The following is a 23,398-nucleotide window of genomic DNA, read 5'->3' as shown; positions in this document are numbered from 1 at the left end:
AAGTAATGATAACAGTGAAAGTGATAATGCAATAATAATGACTGATACAAGAACTTACAATAATTAAAAACCAAATCATGTGTTTTGAGATATCACTGTTTCTTTGAAATATGGGTGATAGTACAACATTTGTGACTCAGAGGAAAGACAATCACACAGTCCTATCTTAAAATCCCACATGTTTGGGAGCTGAACAATGAGAACACACGGACACAGGGAGGGGAACAACACACCATACACTGGGGCCTGTTGGTGGGGGGCAGGCAGTAGGGGTGGGGGACGTAAAGCCTCAAGAAAAATAGCTAATGCATGTGGGCTTCATACCTAGGTGATGGGCTGATAGGTGCAGGAAACCACCAAGGCACACATTTACCTATGTAACAAACCTGCACATCCTGCACATGTATCCTGAAACTTAAAATAAAATTAAAAACAAAAACAACATCTTCTCTCACTTCAGATCTTGCACTATAGTCACTCGATAGTGCTGCCTCTATATAATGCCAGTGTCCTTGGTTGATTTTATATCTCTTTTCTCTATAATTTAATTGATCAGCTAATTATTTTAGGTCATAATTACTAGACCTGGAAACTCCAGTGGTAACTTGAAGTACGCCCAGGAATAGTCATTAAAGATTTAATAATATAATTATGTGTTAAAATTTCTTTTAAATAGTTATTAACATTTTATCCTATTTTATTATCTAAAGAAATTGTATACCAACTACTTTTTTCTCATAATCAACCATCCTTATGGCATCCTTACTATCTTATCACTTCTAATAATCAGTCAACCTTCCTCTCCACAAGATCAATTTACTTTATGTATTACTCCCAAATCTACCTTCTCATTATCACATATCATTGATTCTATCATTATTTTCCCCCTCTTATATTTCCTCTTGATTGTCATGGCACCATTTCGGACTACATAAGACAAAATCATCTGTCAATAACTATTCTTTGTGCAATTTTCCATGATTAGTTCCCCAGTCTCCGAGGAAACTGATGTTAATTTCCCCCTCAGAATCCTTCTTCAGATAGAGTATTCCATTTTTCTGATCCCTCCCTCTATATCAGTGCTCTATATTCTGTGTAGTCAAACTACCATCACTTGCCTCTCACTTCTTGACTACCCTCTCTAATCAACCCAAAAATATCTTTCACCCCACTACAATATTCTCTCTCAGGGCTGGTCTTCTTTTTCCCAAGAATAACAACAATTAAATTCTATCTATATAGTTTATATTTTTAATTCATCCACAAATTTAGATTGCCATCTTCCATAAAACATTATCACAGTGCTGAGCTACAGCATAGAGCTGGACTTAAACGCAATGTTTACCCCACAATAACATGCCCATGGTAAGTACACTAGACTTTATTTCTTCCATTAATTTACTGACCCATTATGTGCCAAAACATAGAAGCCTACAGCAGTCAAGGGGAATTAAACAGATCTAATCAACTAATAATAACAAACTTTTAAGAGTACTAGACTGAAGGTCTGAAGAATCCAGTGTGGCACAAAAAAGTGAGTGGTTAATTCACATGAGATATCCAAAGAAAGCATCATAAAGGAGATGATGCTTAAATCCAGAAAAATAAGTAAGTGCTCATCAAATGGTAAGAATTGTGGACTGGGAGTAGGATCTAGAGGGAATAAAAGAAGTATTTCAGGGAAAAGAAAAAAGAAAAAAAAAAGGCAGAGATAAGAGAAGTGCAAGTAGCATAATCCAGTTAAGACATCTAGAATGGAGTGAAGCTCATGCCTAGAATTAGGTGAGGAATACATCAGAGAGTGGTGACTCTCTCTGGTGATGAGGAGTCACTGAATCATTTTTAAGCAGAAGGTAAAAATAATCAAATTTGCATTTTACAAATCACTACAGCAGTATTTGAAGGATGTGATTAACAGGCCAAAACTGAAGCAGAGAGACCAATTAGAAGACTGGCCTTAGTCTAGGTGACAGAAGATGAGAACCTAAAAAAGACAGCACCCGTAGTTTACATAGAGAGAGAGGAAATTATAAAATCAAAAAATGTTGGGAAAGGAAAGAAATCTAAGATGATTCCTACCTTTCTGGCTTAGATGACAAAGTGGATAGTGGGGCCAATTAAAAAGTTGAAAATTATAGGAGGTGTAGATTTGGGGGTTCTTCCAGCAATAGGAAATACATAGAAAGTATGTTTGGACTAAGTGAGATTCAGCAGTATTCTAATATATTTACTGCAAGGAACTTGGAAACACAACACATTAGGCCGGGCATGGTGGCTCATGCCTGCAAACCCAGCACTTTGGGAGGCCGAGGCAGGCAGATCACCTGAGGTCAGTAGTTCGAGACCAGTCTGGCCAACGTGGCGAAACCTCATCTCTACTAAAAATACAAATATTAGCTAAGCATGGTGGTCCGCGCCTGTAATCCCAGCTACTCAGGAGGCTGAAGCAGGAGAATCACTTGAACCCGGGAGGTAGAGGTTGCAATGAGCCAAGATTTCACCACTGCACTACAGCCTGGGCAAGAGTGATAATCCATCAAAAAGAAAGGAAAGGAAAGGTAAGATAAGGAAAGAAGAGGGGAGGGGAGGGGAGGGGAGGGGGAGAAAAATCCAATGTCCTATTTAATGGATTTTAACATAAAATAAGTTAAAAATAAGGATTATTACTACACTTTTATTTTAACTTCAAAAAATATTCTTTCATTGTTCATTTACTTTTTGCTTATGTTTGAAATTAAAGGTTTCTGTTAGGGATCCCTGAAAAGAAATTGGGTGAAGTTAACTAGGTATTCCATTTAAAAGGGATAAAGGAATTCATGACCAATGTCTAACCCACCTTACATGTCTTGCCTGCTTTCCATTTCCTTTGTGCTCCTGTATCTACAGTCTGTTTTGCCAACCTACAGTTTTGGTGATATCGTGAATTTTTTATATCTTAAACTGTTGTATAGTCTCCTATTACGATTACAATTCATTATAGATTCTATTATTAATCTTCCTTCTATATGCTAAATGAAATCTATTTAACTTGGTACTCACCTTATCTATTGATAAGGAGCTTAACTACTGATGAGCACGTCATGTACTAAGCAGTATCCCTGACACCAAGAGATTAGGAACAAGTGGATACCAAAAGCAGCTTTCAAATGTAGATGTACCAATAAGCAAGCATACCTTGCCTTTGCCATATGTCCAGCAAGCTACAAGTACTTTTTCTCTAATCTAAAATAAATCTCTAAAACCATATACTCCTCATACATTTTTAAATTAACATTTAAGTTTTAAGTCAGGCATGGTGGCTCACACCTGTAATCCCAGCACTTTGGGAGGCCAAGGCAAGAGGATTGTTTGAGCCCAGGGGTTCGAGACTATTTCCTGGGCAAGGTGACATGACCATGTCTCTACAAAAAAAAAAAAAGTTTAAAAATTAAGTGGGTGAGGTGTTGTGCACCTGTAATCTCTGCTACTCAGGAGGCTGAAGCAGGAGGATTCCTTAAGCCCATAGTTCAAGGCTCCAGTGAGCTGATTGTGCCTCTGCACTCTAACCTGGGTAACAGAGTGAAACCACATCTCTTAAAAAAAAAAAAGAAAAGAAAGAAAAGAAAAGAAAATTAAAGTTTAAATGGTTAGGATGCATTTTCAGATATATTGTATATTGTACAAGTACATTTTAAAAGTGTAATATATATATATATATTTCAGATGGGGTCTGGCTCTGTTGCTCAGGCTGGAGTGCAGTGGCAGATCTTGGCTTACTCCATCCGCCACCTCCCAGGCTCAAGCGATCCTCCCACCTCAGCCTGCCAAGTAGCTGGGACCACAGGCACTCACCACCACACCTGGCTAATTTTTTGTATTTTTGATAGAGATGAGATTTCACCATGTTGCCCAGCCTGATCTCAAACTCCTGAGCTCAAGCGATCCACCCCACCTTGGCCTCCGAAAGTGCTGTGATTACAGGCTTGAGCCACTGCACCTGCCCAATATATTTTCATCAAATCTCGGAACTGCACATTTAGCTTATACACAGAATATATATGGAAAATGTCTACTGTATAACCCATTTGGCAAACCACTCCACACTGTTAAACCATCAAATGTGGCTTTCTATCAAAAAGAGTCCAACTTCATTTTTAAATTAAAATAGCTATTATAATGATTCACAAATGGCCATCTCACATTCAAATTCTAATTCTAAAAACAATCGAAGAGGCAATAGAATCTTGCCAAAAATCTGTTGCCTAAATTAAATAAGGCGCTGCCCCCTTCTATATTTCTTACAAACCCTCTCATTGCTTTGCCTCTGAACTCTCCCTGAGGACAACACATTCTGGAATTGTCACTTTGCGTGGTGGCCCAGAGATTTCTACACCCTGAGCCAATGTACTATATAAAAGCTAGATTCAGAATAGGTAAGGTTGAGGAATGTACCTTTCTTTTGAAAAATAGAACAGTTGTAAAGGTGAGTTGAAAAAGAAAGATTCACAAAAAAGAAAGTGTTCTAAGGTAGATCAGCTTTAAGAACACACTACTAAAAACTTTGCCCTTGAAGTTATTCACACCACTTACTCCCAAAAACCATTCCTTCCACATTAGCGATATACTATCTCACTTTCAAGACTGCTATTTCAGAATATGAAGAACTTGTGAACTCACCCAGAGATTCCCGAAGAGAAACAACCCCCAAATTGGCAATGTATATTAATATATTTCAAAGAACTTGCTTAAGAATCACTTTCTAAAAATAAAATAAAAAATTTAAAAATCACTTTCCTTTATAACCATTATAAAATTATGTCATTATGCTTAAAATCTGATAATTTATGAAGTGAAAAAATTCATGTTACATTTTATGTTAAATAATACAATTATGGAAAATGTACATTATTTATTTTTTTCAAAATTAGTGATTAAGCAGGTTGTAATATATTTTTCTTACCAAAAAGCAAAAGAAACAAAAAGTTAAAGTTGCCACACTTTGACGCTTAAAATAATCCTTATTGTAAATTACTTTTAATATCTTTCTAATATCACTATCCAATAATTACAAAGTAATTGTTTCCTTATAAAGTCATTATTTTTTCACTTGACTAAATATATGGCTTTTATTTATTAAGAGGGTATCATCTTAAAAGGAAACAAAGAGAACCAATATTTCATAAAATTTTGTTGTGTTGGTACTTCCATATGTCCTGCCCTTCATTTATTCTCTATGTCCTAAATGTACTTCAAGAGAATTAATTAAATGTCAAGGATGGCTCCACATGAAAGAGCCTCAAAATTAAAACAAAAGGTTATTTTATTGTGTTCTCTTAAAAGATCATTAAGAGAATTTTTAAATAGCTTTATAATTAAATCATAAGCTATGTAATATTTGTGTTCTCATTATTCTATTTCATAAGCTTAGTAAGACGAGCTTTCACTGAGATTCATCCTTTTGGACTATGATAAATCAAAGAAATGTATTTAGTACCTGTTGAGAACAAAAGCCTTCTACATAAGGCAACTAAGCATAATGATCAAATTTGAAAAAAAAAACTTAAATTCCATAGTCTTTTTGTTTAGAATATAGGCAAGCTTTATACATGACAAGTCTCTTGCTTGAATAAAAATGTAGAAAAACTAATGAAAGAAATCCAGGGATGTCTTCCTTGAGCTAAAATCTAGATTATATTTTATTATCTTTACAAATCCTCAGACTTAAGGAAAATATGAGATAAGTGGGGAGTATTGCCTCTGGCTCCATCCTTCTTCCACAAACCATCCCCATCAGGCTAACCCTCAACATATAAAGAGACAGAGTTGATACAGAAAGCTGCACAGAGGCAGAACCCAACAGAATTCCAGGGGTTTCTTCAAGTCTTCAGTTCAGTAATGATCAGTGAACATACATGTGAGAAAAACACTCAAGGGAACGGGGTTAAAGAAAAAAAAAGAACATCTAAAAGAATTAGAAAGAAAATAGCTGTTCCTACCAGCAAGACTGGAAAAACTCATAATTCATGGGATATTGGTTAAAGACTCAGTCTTTCCTCTGTAGAGGAGAATAATTAGTGTTAAAACTGACCATTGCTCCAAACACACCTAACAAACCCTGAAAGAATGTGTACAAGTATCAAACTGTTTCCATGTAACTTAACTACATCTGAAAACTCAAGAACAGTTATAGAAACACAAAAATACCCAACATCCAACAAAGTGAAATATACAACACCTGTCATCCAACCTAAGCTACCACACATGAAAAAAGTACAAAACAAGAAGAAAAAAAAAAAACCCCCACATACCGTAATGACGGTAACCAAGCAAAACTAACACGGACTCAAGGGGGGTTAGAATTAGCAAAAGAGAATATTGAAACAATAACTATAACTGTATTCTATATGTTTTAAAAGTTACATAGAGCATAGAATATATCTTTTTAAGTCCCAAATTAAAATTCTAGTCATAGAAACTACAATGTCTGCGATTATTTAAAAATACACTGAATTCTATAAAGAGCAGATTTGACATTGTAGAAGAAAAGACAAGTAAACTTGAATGCACAATAATATAAGGAATACAAAATAAAACACAGGGAAAAAATAAAATTAAAATTAAAGGAAAGAACATAAGTGAACTGTATGACAATTTCAAGTTGCCTAATATATTGGGAACAGAAATTCTTGAAGCCGTCTAGAGAAAGGAGGGAACAGTAAAAATATTTGAAAAATAATGGCCAAAACTCCCCCAGGCCCTCAACTAACCTCAAACGAAAGAGACACAAAGAAAAACACACCAAAAAAAACCATAATTTAATTGCACACAACTAGTGTTAAAAAATACTTAAGCAGCAAGTGAAAAAATGCTACATTATGCACAGAAAATCAAAGATGAGAATGATATATTTCTCAATGGAAACAGTGAAAGGGAGGAGGCAAAAAAGCAGTGCCTTTAAAATATTGAAAGAGAGAATGGTTTAGGGAAGGCAAAGCAAGATGGTGAAAGAGAATCTCCTGTGATCATGTCCCTGGCAAGAACATCAACTTCGTACAACTATTTACACAAAAAATTAAAACATCATGTGAGAGATCACAATACCTAGTTTTAGCATAGTAACAAGAAAAGATGCATTGAAGAGGATGAAAAGAACAGCATTGTCTACACCACTCCTCACCCAACCCTAGAGAGTATAGCCAGAAGAAAGAATATGTGCTTAGAGTGGAACATTAACACCAGGCAGAATTCCACAAGTGCCCTTGGAGGGAGCATTTAGAACAAGTTCTGGAGCAGAGGAGAACCTGCCACCCCAGCAGAAAGAACCCAAACCCCGGCCCACTTCACCACAGGCTAACAAAAGTGGCCTTGAGCCGCAAATAAATTTCAGTGGCATTCAGGCCATAGCAACTGCAGTCCTTGGGTGAACCCTGACACTGCACTGCTCTCGAAGGTTGTGTACTCCAAGTGCAACCCAGCACGAAACTATCTGGTTGTATCCATTAAAGAATGCCTGCATCACTCCTCTCCCAACTTCAGGCAATACAGCGCACAGATTCCTTTCTCTTAGAGTAAACAGAGGAAACTTTTTCTTACTATTGGGTACCAGCCCAACTACAGTAAAATAAATCACCAGGCAGGATCCCAAAGCTCCCAGTTGGCCATTGCTTCCGGATGGCCCTTCCAGGCGTACCCTAGGCCAAAAGGAAATATGTTACCTCCGGCAGCACAAACCCAAGTCCCAGCAGGTTTCACCACCTGTTGACTACAGTGGCCTTAGCCTTACGTAAACATCAGTTGCAGTCAGGCAATAGTGGCCAGGGTCCTTGGGCAAGCCCCTGTACTGTGCTGATCTGAGACGCCATGGGATTCGAATATAGCCCAGCATGGTGTCACTTGCTATGGTCACAGGGGTGCTGAGTCACCCATCCTCCAACTCCAGGCAACACAGTGCAGCGAGAGACCCTTTCACTGGGGGAAAAGGGAGAGAAAAAAGCTAAAGACTTTGCCTGGGAACTTTATCTTCCCCAAGTCCATCAGGGTTGGATCGCGAGGATTTGCAGCACACATGGGCTTGGAGTGCCCTCTGGTGCTGAAATGGCTACAGTTACCACCGGCTTAAGTAAATACTCAGTACCCTCAACAATTCTTGGAAGACCCTCTGAAGGACTGGAACAAACAAGGCCAGACTACAAAGACTAGAATAAATACTTAATTCTTCAATGCCTAGGCATCAACAAACATACACAGGCATCAAGAACATTCAGAAACATATGACCTCACCAAATTTACTAAATAAGTTCCCAGTAACCAACCGTGGAGTGATAGAGATACGTAACCTCTCAAGAAATTCAAAATAGCTATTTTGGGGATACTGAATGAACTTAAAGAAATCACAGAGAAGGAATTCGGATATTTCTCAGAAAAAAAAAGGCAGCATGGAAACTGAACCGATTAAACAACCAAACAAATCCTGGAGCTGGAAACATCAATGATTAATAAGAAATGCATTAGAATGCCTTCGTGTGGAATTGATCAAGCAGAAGAAAGAATCAGTAACTCAAAGACAGGCTATTAGAAAATTCACATATGATAAAAAAGAAAATAAATGAAAGAGATGAAGCACACTTACATGATATAGAAAACAGGCTAAAAGGGACAAATATATGAGTCATTGGCCTTGTAGAGGAGGCTGCCAAAGAGATTGGGTAAAAAATGTATTTGAAGAAATAATAAGAGAACTTTCCAAACCTAGAGAAAGATGGATATACAGGTACAAGGTCAAAGAATACCAAGCAGATACAACTCAAATAAGACTACTCCAAGACATATAATAATCAAACTTTCAAACATCAAGGACAAAGAAAGGATCTTAAAAGCAGCAAGAGAAAAGAAGCAAATAACATATAAAAAAAACTCCAATACATCTGGCTGCAGACGTAGCAGCAGATGTAGCAGCCAAGAGGAAGTGAGGTGACATATTCAAAGTGCTGGAGGAAAAACTTGCAACAGAGAACTCTGTACTCAACACAGCAATCCTTCAAACATGAAGGAGAAAAGTTTTCAAACAAAACCTGAGGGAATTCATTACCACCAGACCTATTTAACAAGAAATGTAAAATTGAGTTAATCAATTAAAAAAAAGAAAGAAAGAAACAATGATCCAAAAAAATCCTGTGAAGGCATAAAACTCACAGGTATAAGTAACTACACAGGCAAATTCAGATTACACTAAAACTGTAATCATAGCATATAGTATCTTTAGTATGAAGACTAAAAGTCTACCAAAAATAATAACTACAACAATCTGTTGAGAGAAAGGCATATTTAAAAGATTAAATTTGAGATAACAAAAACAAAATGGAGAAATGAAGCTGAAGTGTAGTTTTCACTTCGCTTGCTTGATTCTTTTCTTTGAAATCAAAGGGAAGTTGTCATCAGATTAAAATAACTTTCTGTAACTATAAAATGTATTTTGTAAGCTAACAGAAACCATGAAGAAATGTCTATAATAGGTTCACTAAAAATAAAAAGGAAGGAATTAAAATATAATACCAGGGAAAAAAAATCACTTATCCACAAAAGAAGACAGTAGGAAAGAAAGGAAGAAGGAAATTACAAAATAACCAGAAAACAAATTTTAAAATGGTAGTAAGTGATTATTGATCAATAATACCATCGAATGTAAATTGCCTAAATCCCCTACTTAAAAGACAGAGAAGCAAAATGAATTTTAAAAAAAAGGGATCCAACTATATGTTGTCTACAAGAAACTCACTTGTTTAAAGACATACATACATGGAAAAGATATTCCATGTAAGTAGAAAACAAAACAGATCAGCAGAAGCTATTAGATTTCAAGTAAAAAGCTATAAAAATGGCATTATTTAATGATAAAGGGGTCAATTCAAGAGATATAAAAACTGTAAATCTATATGCAACCAATGTCACAGAACCCAAATATATAGGGAAAATATTATCACATCTAAAGGAAGAGACAGATTGCAATACAATAATATTGGGGAACATCAGCACCCTGCTCTTATTAATGAACACAGCATGCAGGCAGAAAAATCAACAACAAAAATATAGAATTAAACTAAAACTCTAGACCAAATGGACCTAACTGACATTTACAAAATATTTCATCCAACTGTGACAAACTACACATTCTTTTCATTAGCACATAGAACATTCTCCAGAACAGATTATGTCTTAGGCCAGAAAACAAGTCATAATGAAATTTTTAAAGTAAAAATCATATCAGGTAGCTTTTCTGACCATAAGGAACAAATTCAAAATCAGTAACAAGAGGAACGTTGAAAACTGTACATACACATGGAAATTAAACAACATGCTTGTGAATGACCAATAAATCAATGAAGAAATTAAGAAGCAAATTAAAAACTTTCTTGGAACAAATTTAAATGGAAATGCTAAATTACCAAAACTGATGGGATACAGTAAAGCAGAGGGAAGTTTACTGCAATAAATGGCTACATCAAAAAAAGTAGAAAGACTTCAAATAAACAACCTAATAATGCATGTTAAAGAACTAGAAAAGCAAGAACAAATCAAACCCAATATTAATAAAAGAAAACATATAATAAAAAAGCAGGAATAATTAAAATCGAGACAAAAACACAAAAGAAAAATGAAAGGAAAAGTTGGCTTTTTGAAAACATAAACAAAATTAACAAACCTCTCACTAGGTAACTAAGAAGAGACCAAAATAAATAAAGTCAGAGGTAAAAAAGAAGACATTAAAACTGATACTATGAAAATGCAAAGGATCATTAGAGACTACTATGAACAAATATATGCCAAAAAATTGAAAAATACACAAGAAATTGATACATTTCTTAAGATTGGATCATGATTAAATGGAAAACCTAAACAGACCAATATGAGTAAAAAGATTAAAGCCATAATGAAAAGTCTGTCCATCAAACAAAAGCCCAAGACCTCATGGAGTCACTGCTGAATTCTATCAAATATTTAAAAGAAGAATTAATACCAATCCTACTCCAACTCTGCCAACAAATTTTGAAGAGGAGAGACTACTTCCAAACTCATTCTATGAAGCTAGTATTAACCTGAGAATGAAAACAGGCAAAGACACAAAAACAACAACAATGACAACTACAGGCCAGTATCTCTGAAGAACGAACATAGAAGCAAAAATCTTCAAAAACATTCTAGCAAACTGAATTGAATAAAACATTATAAAGATCAATCACCATGATCATCCCAGGAATTCAAAGATGGTTCAACATTCACAATTCAATAAACGTGACACATCACAATCATAGAAATAAAGACCAAAACCATACAGTCATGATAGTACATTTCAATAAACGCTTTTAATAATGATTTTTAACTCTGAACATACTAGATATAAAAGAAACATGCCTGAAAATAAAAAAGGCCATATTTGACAAACCTACAGCTAGCACCATATGGAAGGGAAAAAGAATTAAAAGTCTTTCCTCTAAGATCTGGCACAAGTCTAGGATACTCACTTTCACCACTTTTATTCAATACAGTACTGAAAATTCTAGCAAAAGCAATTAGGCAACAGAAATATACAAAAGGAATTCATATTGGAAAGGAAGAAGTCAAATTAGACTTTTACACAGATAACAGAGTCTTATGTTAAAACCTTAAAGATGATACCAAAAACTCTTAGCACTCAAACAAATTCAGTAAAGTTACAGGATACAAAATCAACATACAAAAATCAGTAGCATTTCTGTACGCCAGCAGCAATCTGAAAACAAAATCAAACAAGCAATCCCATTTACAGTAGCTACAAAAATAAAATAAAATAAAATAACTAGGAATAAACTTAACTAAAGAAGATAAAGATCTCTACCATGAAAACTATAAGACACTGATGAAATAAATTGAATACCAAAAAAAAAGGAAAAGTATCCTATTATCATGGATTGAAAGAATTACTACTGTTAAAATGTTGAAACTACCAAAAGCAATCTATATATTCAATGTAATCTCTATTAAAATACCAGTAACAGGCCAGGCCTGGTGGCTCATGTCTGTAATTCCAGCACTTTGGGAGTCTGAATGGGTGGATCACTTGAGGTCAGAAGTTAGAGACCAGCCTAGCCAATATGGCAAAACCCTGTCTCTACTATGATTACAAAATTTAGCTGGATGTGGTGGCGTATGCCTGTAATCCCCGCTACTCAGAAGGCTGAGGCAGGAGAATCATGTGAACTTGCGAGGTGGAGGTTGCAGTGAGCCGAGATGATGCCACTGCACTCCAGCCTGGGCAAAAGAGAAAGACTTTGTCTTAAAAACAAAACAAACAAACAAACAAAAAACAATGACAGAAGTGTGAGAGTGAAACCAGCCAGGGCAACATAGTGAGACCTCATATCTACAAAAAAAATCAAAAAATCAGCCAAGTATGGTGATGCATACTATAGTCCCAGCTACTCAAAAGGCCGAGGCAGGAGAATCATTTGAACTCAGTGGATCAACAAAACAAACAAAAACACCCAGTAACATTCTTCACAAAACAGAAAAAAAAAAATCCTAAAACTCTAATGTAACCAAAAAGATGCTAGACAGCCAAAGCAATTCTTAGCCAAAAGACAAAGGAAAAAAAAAAAAAAAAGGCTGGAGTAATTATATCGCCTGACCTCAAAATATACTATAAAGCTAGAGTAACCAAAACAGCATGGTACTAGCATAAAAACAGACATAGACTCAGGGAAAAGAACACAGAATTCAGAAATAAATCAACGCATCTACAGCTAAGTCATATTCAACAAAGGTACCAAGTATAAACACCAGGTAAAGGACTGTCTCTTAAATAATGGTTCTGAGAAAATTAAGTATCCATATGCAGAATGAAACTAGAATTCTGTCACCATATATACAAATCAAATCAAAATAAAGACTTAAATCTTAAGACCTGAAACTGTTTCACTACTACTATTAAAAAAAAAAAAACAAAAAAACACTGGTCTAGGCAAATATTTATTGTATAAGACCTCAAAAACAGACAACAAAAGCAAATATTGACAAATGAAACTATATCAAGCTAGAAGATCATGCCTAGCAAAGGAAACAATCAACAGAGTGAAGAGACAGCCCGCAGAATGAAAGAAATATTTACAAATTATCTAATAATGGATTAATAACTAGAAAATACAAAAAACTCAAGCAACTCAATAGCAAAATAAAAAATAATCAGATTTAAAAATGGACAAAAGATATAAATAGACATTTCTCAAAAGAATACAAATATCCAACAGGTATATGAAAAAAATGATCAACATTACTAACTATCAGAGAAATGCAAATTAAAGCCACAATGTGATATCATCTCACCCTCATCAAAATCACAATTATGAAAAAGAAAATAACAAATGTTAACAAGGATGCAGACAAAGGTGAACACTTGTATACTGTTGGTAGGAATATAAATTAGTACAGCCACTATGGAGAAGAGTATAGAGGTTCCTCAAAAAAATCCTAAAAATAGAACCACCATATGATCCAGCAATTCCACTATCGGGTCTGTACTCAAAAGAAAGGAAATAAACGTATTGAAGAGATACCTGTACTCCCCTGCTTATTGAAGCATATTCACAATAGCCAAGATAGGAAATCACCCTAAGTGACCATCAACAGATGAAAGAATTTTAAAATGTTGTATATATACACAATGGAATATTATTCGGCCCTAAAAAAGAATAAAATCCTCTCATTTGCAGCAACACAGATGGAACTGGATGTCATTGTGTTAAGTGAAACAAGCCAGGTCCGGAAAGACAAATACCACATGTTCTCATTCATATGGGGGAGAAAAAATTGATTTCATGCAGGTAGTAAATAGAATGGTAATTACTGGAGGCTGGGAAGGGTAGGAGGAAGCAGGAATAAAGAGCGGTTGGTTACTGGGTATAAAAATATAATTAGATAGAAAACACAAGGTCAGTGCTCAGTTACAACAAGAAAGAGACTATGGTTAACAGTAATTCACTGTATATTTCAAAATAGCTGGGAGAAAAGATTTGGGATGTTCCCCAAACAACGAAATGGTCAGTGTCTGCTGTGACAGATATCCCAATTATCCAGATTTAATCATTACACATTATACAATTATCATTATCACATATACCACATTAATATGTATGACTATTAAATATTATGTATCCATAAATTTTCAATTTAAAAATACTGAAAGACAAAAACTGTCAACCAGGAATTCCACAATCAGCAAAAATATCTTTTTAAAAAGTGAAGGCAAAATTTTCAGCATGAAAAAAATTGAAACCATTCATTAGCAGCAGACTTGCCCTTCAAGAAATACTGAAGGAAATACTTAAGACAGACAAAATATGATACCAGATATAATTATAGATCTACAAAAACAAATAATGCCAGAAACAACTACAAGAATAAATATAGTTCTTTTCAAAAATTATTTAATATTTGAAACTCTTGGAAGATAAACTTTTTATACAAAAAGAATAACAATATATTGTGGGGTTTATAAAATGAATAAAAGTAAAATATGGCACCAGTAACATAGAATCCAACATTGTTGTAAGCTTCTTATAATACACATGAAATAGTGTAATATCAGTTGAAGGTTGACAACAATAATTTAAATATGTATTCCACAAATCTTGAATAACTTAATAAAATAACAGTTACCGCTATTAAGCCAACAAAGGAGAAAATATGAATCATAAAAAAACTTGAGTAATCTCAAAAAAGGCTAAAAAAAGGCTAAAAAATGAAAAAACAAAGAACAGATGACATAAGACAAAATCAAAAAGCAAGATGATATAATCAAATGAAAGCATATCCATAATCACAGTAAATGTACATTTTATAAACATCCAATAAAAAGGAAGAGATTGTCAGGTTGGATAATAAAGCAAGATCCAACTCTATGCTGGCTATAAGAAAAGTACTTCAAACAAATAAATTTTAAGTAAAATAATAGAAGAACATATACTATGCTAATACCTAAGGCAATACATACATGCAATTCCATTTCCATATATATATCTAGATAGAGAGAGAGAGACTTGGTCTGTATATATATATATATTAGACCAAGTGAATTTCAGAGCAAAGAATATTATCAAAAATAAAGAATATCACTTAATAAAAAGGGGTCTGTTAAACTAGAGGATATAACAATCCTAATGTTTATGTCCCTAAAAACAGAGCCTAAAAATACATAAAACTAATAGAACTCCAAGGAGAAACAGACAAATCTACATATTATATATTTCAAAATCCCTCTCTTAACAACTAATAGAATAGGCAGGAAATCAACAGTGAGATAGCAGACTTAAATGACTCTATCAATGAAATTGGCCTTGAATGGGCATTTTAAAATATTCTGGCCAAAAACAGAAGAATATGCATGCTTCTTAAGTGCACATAAAGCACTTACCAAAGTAAACTATATTCTGGGCCATAAAAAAAGTATCAACAAATTCCAAATGATTCAAGACATATAAAGTATATTCTAAGACCACAAGAGAGGTAAATTAGAAATCATTAACAAAAAGATCCCTAGGAACCCCACAATATTTGAAAAATAAATAACATACTTCTAAATTATCTATAGGTAAAAGAAGAAAAGAAAAATGAGAAAGTATTTTTAACTTAATAAAATGAAGAAACAACACACAAGAATTGTGATGATGCCAATAAAGTAGTACTTAGGGAAAATTTATAGAATGTGATTCCTAATTTAGAAAAGAAGAAAAGTATCAAGGCAATGACCTCAGCTTCTATTTTAAGAAAGTAAAAAAGGTAAAATTAAACCCAAAGTAAGCAGAAAAAGACAAGAAAAGAAACAAAAAGAAAAGAAAAAAGATCAAAGATCAAAGCAGAAATCAACAACAAAGAAAAATCAATAAAACAAAAATCTGGGCCAGGCGTGGTGGCTCACACCTGTAGTCCCAGCACTTTGGGAAGCCAAAGTGGGAGAACTGCTTGAGGCCAGAAGTTCAAGATCAGCCTGGGCAACACAGCAAGACCCCATTGCTACAAAAATAATTTTAAAAATTAGTAGGGCATGGTGGCACACACCCATAGTCCCTGCTACTCTGGAGCCCAAAGTGACAAAATTACCTGAGCCCAGGGAGTCAAGACTGCAGTGAGCTGTGGTTGTGCCACTAGGATCCAGCCTGGGCAACAGAGTAAGATCCTTTCTCTAGCCAGGTTGAGCAGGAACAAAAAAGATACAAATTACCAATATCAGGAATGAAAGAGGTAGCATCACTGCAGATTCCATAGATACTAAAAGACCAATAATGGAATACTATGAACAAGTTCATGCCAATAAATTCAACCACTTATGAGGAAGTAGACAAACTAAGATATAACAATGAAACCTTATTCAGGAAATATAACCTGAATAACCCCATATCCACTAAGAAAACAAACGTCACTTAAAAACCTTCCCAACAAATAAAATTGCATGCCCACATGCCTTCACTGGTGTAATCTACCAGTTCTACACAATCTCTTCCAAAATGTTGAAGAGGAGGAAATACTTCCCAACACATTTTATCAGGCCAGCATTATCCCAATACCAAAACCAAAGAAAACATTACAAGGAAGAATAATACAGACACATGCCTCATGAACATAGAAGCAAAAGTTGTAAACAAAATTTTATTAAATCAGCCAGGCACCATGGCATGTATCTGTCATCCTAGCTACTTGGGAGGCTGAGGCAGAAGGAACACTTGAGCCCAGGAGTTCAATTCCAGCCTAGGCAACATAGCAAGACACTCATCCCTAAAAAAAAAATAATCAAATCAAATCCATTAATATATAAAAGAGATAATCCATCATGACAAAACGGGGTTTATCCCAGTAATAAAAGCTGATTTAACATGTAAAAATCAACCAATGTATTTCACCACATTAACAAACAAAATAAAAATATATATGATTAATCCAAACAGATGGAGAAAAGGCACTTGGCAAAATCCAACATCTATTCCTGATCTTACAAAACCAACCAAACAACAACAACAAACTCAGCAAAGTAGGAATAGATGGCATCTATGAAAAGCGTACAGCTAACATTATACCTGATAGTGAAGACTACGGCCTTTCTCCCTAAGATTAAGAACAATACAATGGAATGTCTGCTTTCATCCATTTTATTCAAAATTATACTGCAGTTTCTAGTCAATGTACCTAGTCAAGAAAAAAAAATCATAATCAGGTAATCCAGGGGAAACAATTAGAAGTGGTTAGTTCTTAGCAAAACAAAATAATGAAAAATGGGGATTAATGAAGAAAATGAAGAAATGAAATCACACAGGGGAACTAATTTCCACAATTATGTCTAAGTAATGTATGTAAAACAATAGCTTCCTGATTAAAAATTACTTAAATAAATAAGTAGGTGATAAGATTAGTAAGTAGATAAATGCAAAGTCTAAAGAATTTACTGACACAAACTTATTTTTTTGAGATGGAGTATCTGTTGCCCAGGCTGAAGTGCAGTTCCCCTGCCTCAGCCTCCTGAGTAGCTGGGACTATAGGCGCACACCACCACGCCCAGCTAACTCTTGTATTTTTTAGTAGAGACGGGGTTTCACCATATTGGCCAGGCTGGTCTCAAACTCCTGACCTCGTGATCTGCCCACCTCGGCCTCCCAAAGTGCTGGGATTACAGGTTTGAGCCACCGCGCCCGGCCCAAACTTTTTTTTTTTTGAGACATGGTTTCACTCTTGTCACCCAGGCTGGAGTACAGTGGCACAATCATGGCTCACCACAGCCTTGACCTCTCTGGCTCAGGTCATCCTCCCACCTCTGCCTCCTGAGTAGCTAGGACTATAGGAGCCTGCCACCATGCCTGGCTAATTTTTGTGTGTCTTTTTTTTTTTTTTTTTTTTTTTTTTTTTTGTAGAGACAGGGTTTCATGTTGCCCAGGCTAGTCTAGAATTCCTGGGCTAAAGTGATCCGCCCGCCTCGGCCTACCAAAGGGCTAAGATTACAGGCATGAGCCACCACGCCTGGCCACAAGCATTTTAATATATTGTTTTTGCTAATTTCAACAAAGCATTATTTGGATTGAATTAACATACTCTGTAACGCAAATGAACACAATAAGCTTAACTAGAAGAGAATTGTAATTTTCATTTCTGTACCTTGTTTGAGCGTAATGACACTCGACCTCCACAACGAGCACAGAACTTTGTTTGGCAATATGAACAGTTATGGCCACATCCATCAGCAAACTTTGTTTTGTGGCAGATACCACAGGTTGGCGCATCACCCTTCTGTTCTTGCTGTTGCTGTGATTCTTCTCCCATCTTCTTTACCTGTTCCTTATACATTTCAAACTGCTGATGCAGTTTTCTGTAGAGAAAATAAATAAGAAAAAATGGTTTCCTGATGCTCTCTAAAGGAAAAATTATCACAATTTATAGACACAATTTTATAACTAAAAAATATACAAGATGAGAATAAAAAGAATGAAAGTTTAATTTTCTGATGATAAATTAACACTTTTCATGGCACACTATTTGCAAAAGTATTGCAACTAGTTCCACCTTCTTTTTTGAGACGAAGTCTCGCTCTGCTGCCCAGGCTAAAGCGCAGTGGTGCGATCTTGGCTCACTGTAACCTCTGCCTCCCCAGTTCAAGCAATTCTCCCACCTCAGCCTCCTGAATAGCTAGGACTACAGGCACACACCACCATGTCAGCTAATTTTTATATTTTTAGTAGAGATGGGGTTTTGCCACGTTGACCAGGCTGGTCTCGAACTCCTGACCTCAAGGCATTCACCTGCCTCAGCCTCCTAAAGTGCTATGATTATAGGTGAGGACCACCATACTCAGTCTCCACCTTCGAATATACATATTAAATAACCAATTAATATAATGCATGTTCATGGAAATATTTCTTGAGATTATATTTCTAAATTTCTATCTACCATTTGGAGTACATTTTCAATCACATGTTCTAAAATACAATATTATTTTTCTACCATTTAACTTCAGAAATACAGAAAGCTAATTTGACTTACACAGTGAGGTCAAGACCTATGAACTTCAAATCACTGAGACACAGTCTTTCAATAAGAGTGATATAAAGAATCCAGAGAGAGAAAAAATACTACATAGGCGCTCCAGTCCAATGGAAGAAAATTTACATGCTATTAAAAATGAAGAATTCCTTCATTTTGGGGGCTCTTGAGTGGACTTGAAAGTGCTGAGGCAAATATAAATAAACTTAAAAAATTAGTCAATAAAAATTATCCAAACTAAAATAAAAAGAAAAATATATATAAGTGGGGAATATAAAACAACAGTGCATCCAAGAGTTAACCCAACCTACCATATGTATAATTGTTCACAGAAAAAGAATAGAAATGAAGGAAATATTTGAAGGGATTATGACCAAAAATTTTCCAAAACTAATGAAAGACACCAAATTAAACACAAGAACCTCAGAGAATCCCTGGAAGCACAAATGTCAAATCAAATACCAAACATAAACACATGCTCCTAGTTTGCCTTCATAGTCAAATTGCTAAAACCCAAAGATAAAGAAAAAACTTTGAAAGTGGCCAAAAAAAAATACACATTGTGTAGCGAGACCCAATGGTAAGAATTAGAGAAGATTATTCTTGAGAAACCATGCAAGCTGGAAAGCTTTGGAGTCATGTCTATAAATTGAGAGAAAAAAAAACAAAAAACAAAAAAACCTGACAACCCAGAATCTCATACACAGTAAAATCAGGCTTTGGAAAATATAAATAAGTAAATAAAAATTATAAAAATGAATAAAATTTAAAAATAAAAACTTTTCCAGATGGACACGTATTGAAGAAATTCATTGGCAGTAGACCTTCACTGCATGGAACTTAAAGGAAGTTCTTAAAACAGAAAGAATATGATACTCCTTAGAAGTACCATATGGAAAAAGAGACCTAGAAAAAGAAATACACGCTTATATTAAAAATAAAATGTGTCTCAAAAACTTAAGAAAAATAGAAAATTAAACCCAAAGAAAGCCAAAGAAATACAAGAGATTAGAACAGAAATCAATGAAACCAAATGCTGGTTTTATGAAAAAAATCAGTGGAGACTGACATAAGCAAGTTAAAAGAGTAGGACTTTCCAACATTTGTCCCTCAACAGCAATATCAACTTGAACAACTATTCACATGTGAAAATACCTTCATGAGACCTAAGGAAACCAGGTGGGAGATTATAGCAACTGAGTGTAGCAAAAAAAAATAAAAGACGCACTGAACAGGATAAGAAGAACAGTTTAACATTTCCTGTTCATCCCTCCCCAACCACAGAGATAAACAGAGATACTCATTGCTAAGGAGAAAAAGAGAGAACAGAACACTCAACTCTGCCTTGAACTCCAATACCAGGCAATTGTTTACTGTTTCACCAGTAAAATGCAGTGCTAGGCAGACCCCCCCAGTCTCAGACGTCAGGGTTGTACACACAGACGGAGCCTCCAGGTCCACTCCCGTGCCAGAACAAATCCCACATCCCCAGGCTCCATGCCTGACCACCAGACTTGGTCTTCGGGCCTGCCCAATCTCTAGGATGACTCTAGACTTCTACAATGCCCTCAGTGCCAGGCTGGCTCCCATGACCCCAGGCTTCAGGCACACCCCAGCATCAGGCCAGGCCCTGCAGCTCAATCATCAGGCTAGCACCCTCAGAACCAGCCTCCAGACAAGCCTCTGTGGATATAGGCTCCAGGCACACCTAGCACCAAACCAGCCCCCGTAGCCCAGGATCCAGACTGTTTATTATCTGCAGACCAAGCCTCCCAGCCCACCCTGGCATCAGGTGAGATCCCACAGCTCTAGGTTCCAGGCCTGTCCAGTGGACAAGGTCTACATGCAACCTCCAGGCATATTACAGAGCCAGGACAGCCCCGGCCATCCTGGACTCCTGAATACTCCCATTATAATACAGACTCACACGGCCCCAGGTTACAAGGCATGTCCCAGCACAGCACAAGTGCCTAAAACCCTAGTCATCAAGCCAGCACACAAAGACCCAGCCTCCAGGGTGGCACCTGCAGGTACAAGGTCCAGGCCCACTCAGCACAAGACCAGCCCCCGTAGTCCTAGCCTCCAGGCTTCCTTCAGGTTTCAGACCAGCCCAGTAAAACAGAGGCCCATACCACTGCAAACATCAGCCCAACACAGCGACAGGTTAGCATCCTGGTCTAAGGCAAAGGTCAGAACCTGCAAAAACAGATTCTAGGCATACACAATGCCATGCTGGTCCCTGAGGCCCCACCCTCCAGGTCAGCCCTTGTAAAGTCACACTCCAACAGACCAACAGACCAATAGTATGGCAGTAGAACCCAGTGCCAAGACAAACCATATGGAAAGAGTGTCCAAATCCACTCTTGCGGACACAAAACAAGTTCCACCCTAAAAGACTCAGGCCCCAGGACCAAGCAAGCAACAGGTCAGGTCCCATGGTCACAAGGTCCATCCCAGTGCACCTGTGCACTAACGCCATCCCAACACCTAGCCAGCCCCTCCTGACACAGGCTTAAGGCCAACTTCAATGCCAGGTCAGCCTCTGTGGGCCCAAGTTTAAGGTCAGTTCCCACAGAAACAGATTTGAGGACAAAGCCTACAGACCAAATGAATCGGTCCACAACAGAGGTTCCAGGATCAAAGCCCAACCCAACGAACCCAGGGACGAGGGATACACACCTGCTGACCCAGGCACTGGTTCAGTCTGCTCAAGAATTCCAGCAACAAGACCACCTACCAACCATGCAAACAGCTTGCCCAGAATCACCACACAGGCTGACTGGTGAAGACATTTTCCAGACAAAGACAATCTAAACAGACTGGAATAAGTCCCTACTTCCTACATACACAGACATCAGCAGAAGGTAAGCATAATCATGAAAAACCAAGGAGATATAACACTACCAAAAAAGCAATCATTTCCAGCAAGGAAGTATAAGAAGATGGTGGAAGAGAAGCCTCCATTAATCATCCTCCTCACAGGAACACCAAATTGAACAACTATTCACACAAAAAAAGCACTGTCATAAGAACCAAAGATCAAGTGAGCAATCACGGTACCTTGCTTTAACTTTATATATAAAAAAGAGGCACTGAAGAGGGTAGAAAAGACAGTCTTAAATTCTTGATGCCATCCCTCCTTCACCTATCAGCAGCAGCCACAGAGTGCAGGAAGAGAATCTGCGAACTTACGGAAGGGAGAGTGTAGTAATTGTGGGACTCTGCATTGAAACTCAGTGATGACCTGTCACAGATGAAAGCAACACTAGGCAGAACTCAGCCACCCCTCATAGAGGGAGCATTTAGACCAGCCCTAGCCAGAAGGGAATTGCCCATCCCAGCAGTAGGAACCAGAGTTCAGGCAAAGGCAAGCCCCATCACCATGAGCTAAAGGGGTCTGGGGTCCTAAATAAACCTGAAAGGCAGTCCACGCCACAAGGACCACAATTCCTGGGCAATTCCTGATTCTGTGCTGGGCTCAAAGCCAGTGAATGAGGGGAGCATGCAACCCAGTGAGATACCAGCTGAAGTGGCAAAGGGAGTGCTTGCATCACCCCTCCTTCAACCCCAGGTAGCAGAGCTCACAATTCTGAGACTCTATCCCTCACTTGGAAGAGTATAAAGGACTTTGTCTGGCACCTTGGATACCAGCTCAGCCACAGTAGAATATGGTACCAGGCAGAGTTGTGAGGCCCCCATTCCAGGCCCTAGCTCCCAGACAACATTTTTAGACAAACTCTGGGCCAGAAAGGAACCCACTGCCTTGAAGGAAGGAACCCAGTCCTAGCAGGATTCATCACCTGCTGACTAAAAAGCTTTAGGCTCTGAATAGTCAGCAGGAATGCCCAGGTAGTACTCGCTATGGGCCTTGAGTGAGACTCACAGATGTGCTGGCTTCAACAAATTCCCAGTTGTTGTAGTCATAGGAAGAGACTTCACTGTTTGTGGAAAAAAGAGAGAAGAGTGGGAAGAACTTGGTCTTGTGGCTTGGGTGCCAGCTCAGGCGCAGTAGAATAGAGCACCAGGTAGATTCCTAAGGTTTCTGACTCCAGGCCCTGGCTCTGAAATACCATTTCTCAGCCTGTGTGGGAAAGGGAGGCAACTCACCATCCTGAAGAAAAGGACAAAAGCCTGGCTGGCTTCAGCACTTGCTGATTGTAAAGCCCTTAAACCTTGAGTGAACACAGGCAGTACTCAGGCAGGGGTTGCTGTAAGCCTTCAGTGAGGCACGAGGCTGGGCTGGCTTTAGGTCTGACCCAGCGCAGTCTCATTGGTGGTGGCCACAGGGGTACTTGTGCCACTCTTCCCCAACCTCAGGCAGCCCCACAGAGAGAGAGAGAGAGAGAGAGAGAGAGAGAGAGAGAGAGAG

General features: G+C 37.1%; 1 protein-coding gene across 37 annotated transcripts in view; it reads right to left on the bottom strand.

Moving 5' to 3' along the window:
• The window catches only part of RIMS2 (regulating synaptic membrane exocytosis 2), a 765,294-nt gene that overhangs the window by 563,960 nt on the left and 177,936 nt on the right, over window positions 1-23,398 (bottom strand). For all 37 annotated transcript variants that reach the window (XM_073018262.1, XM_073018263.1, XM_073018267.1 and 34 more), the window contains one exon: window positions 18,148-18,358. In XM_073018262.1, coding sequence (XP_072874363.1) covers window positions 18,148-18,358 — 211 coding nt within the window. The remainder of the gene's footprint in view (window positions 1-18,147; window positions 18,359-23,398) is intronic.

Source organism: Chlorocebus sabaeus, chromosome 8 (genome assembly GCF_047675955.1).
Source record: "Chlorocebus sabaeus isolate Y175 chromosome 8, mChlSab1.0.hap1, whole genome shotgun sequence".
Taxonomy (NCBI): Eukaryota; Metazoa; Chordata; class Mammalia; order Primates; family Cercopithecidae; genus Chlorocebus; species Chlorocebus sabaeus.
The sequence above is the reverse complement of the archived record's forward strand: the minus strand, read 5'-3'. Positions and strand labels throughout refer to the sequence as shown.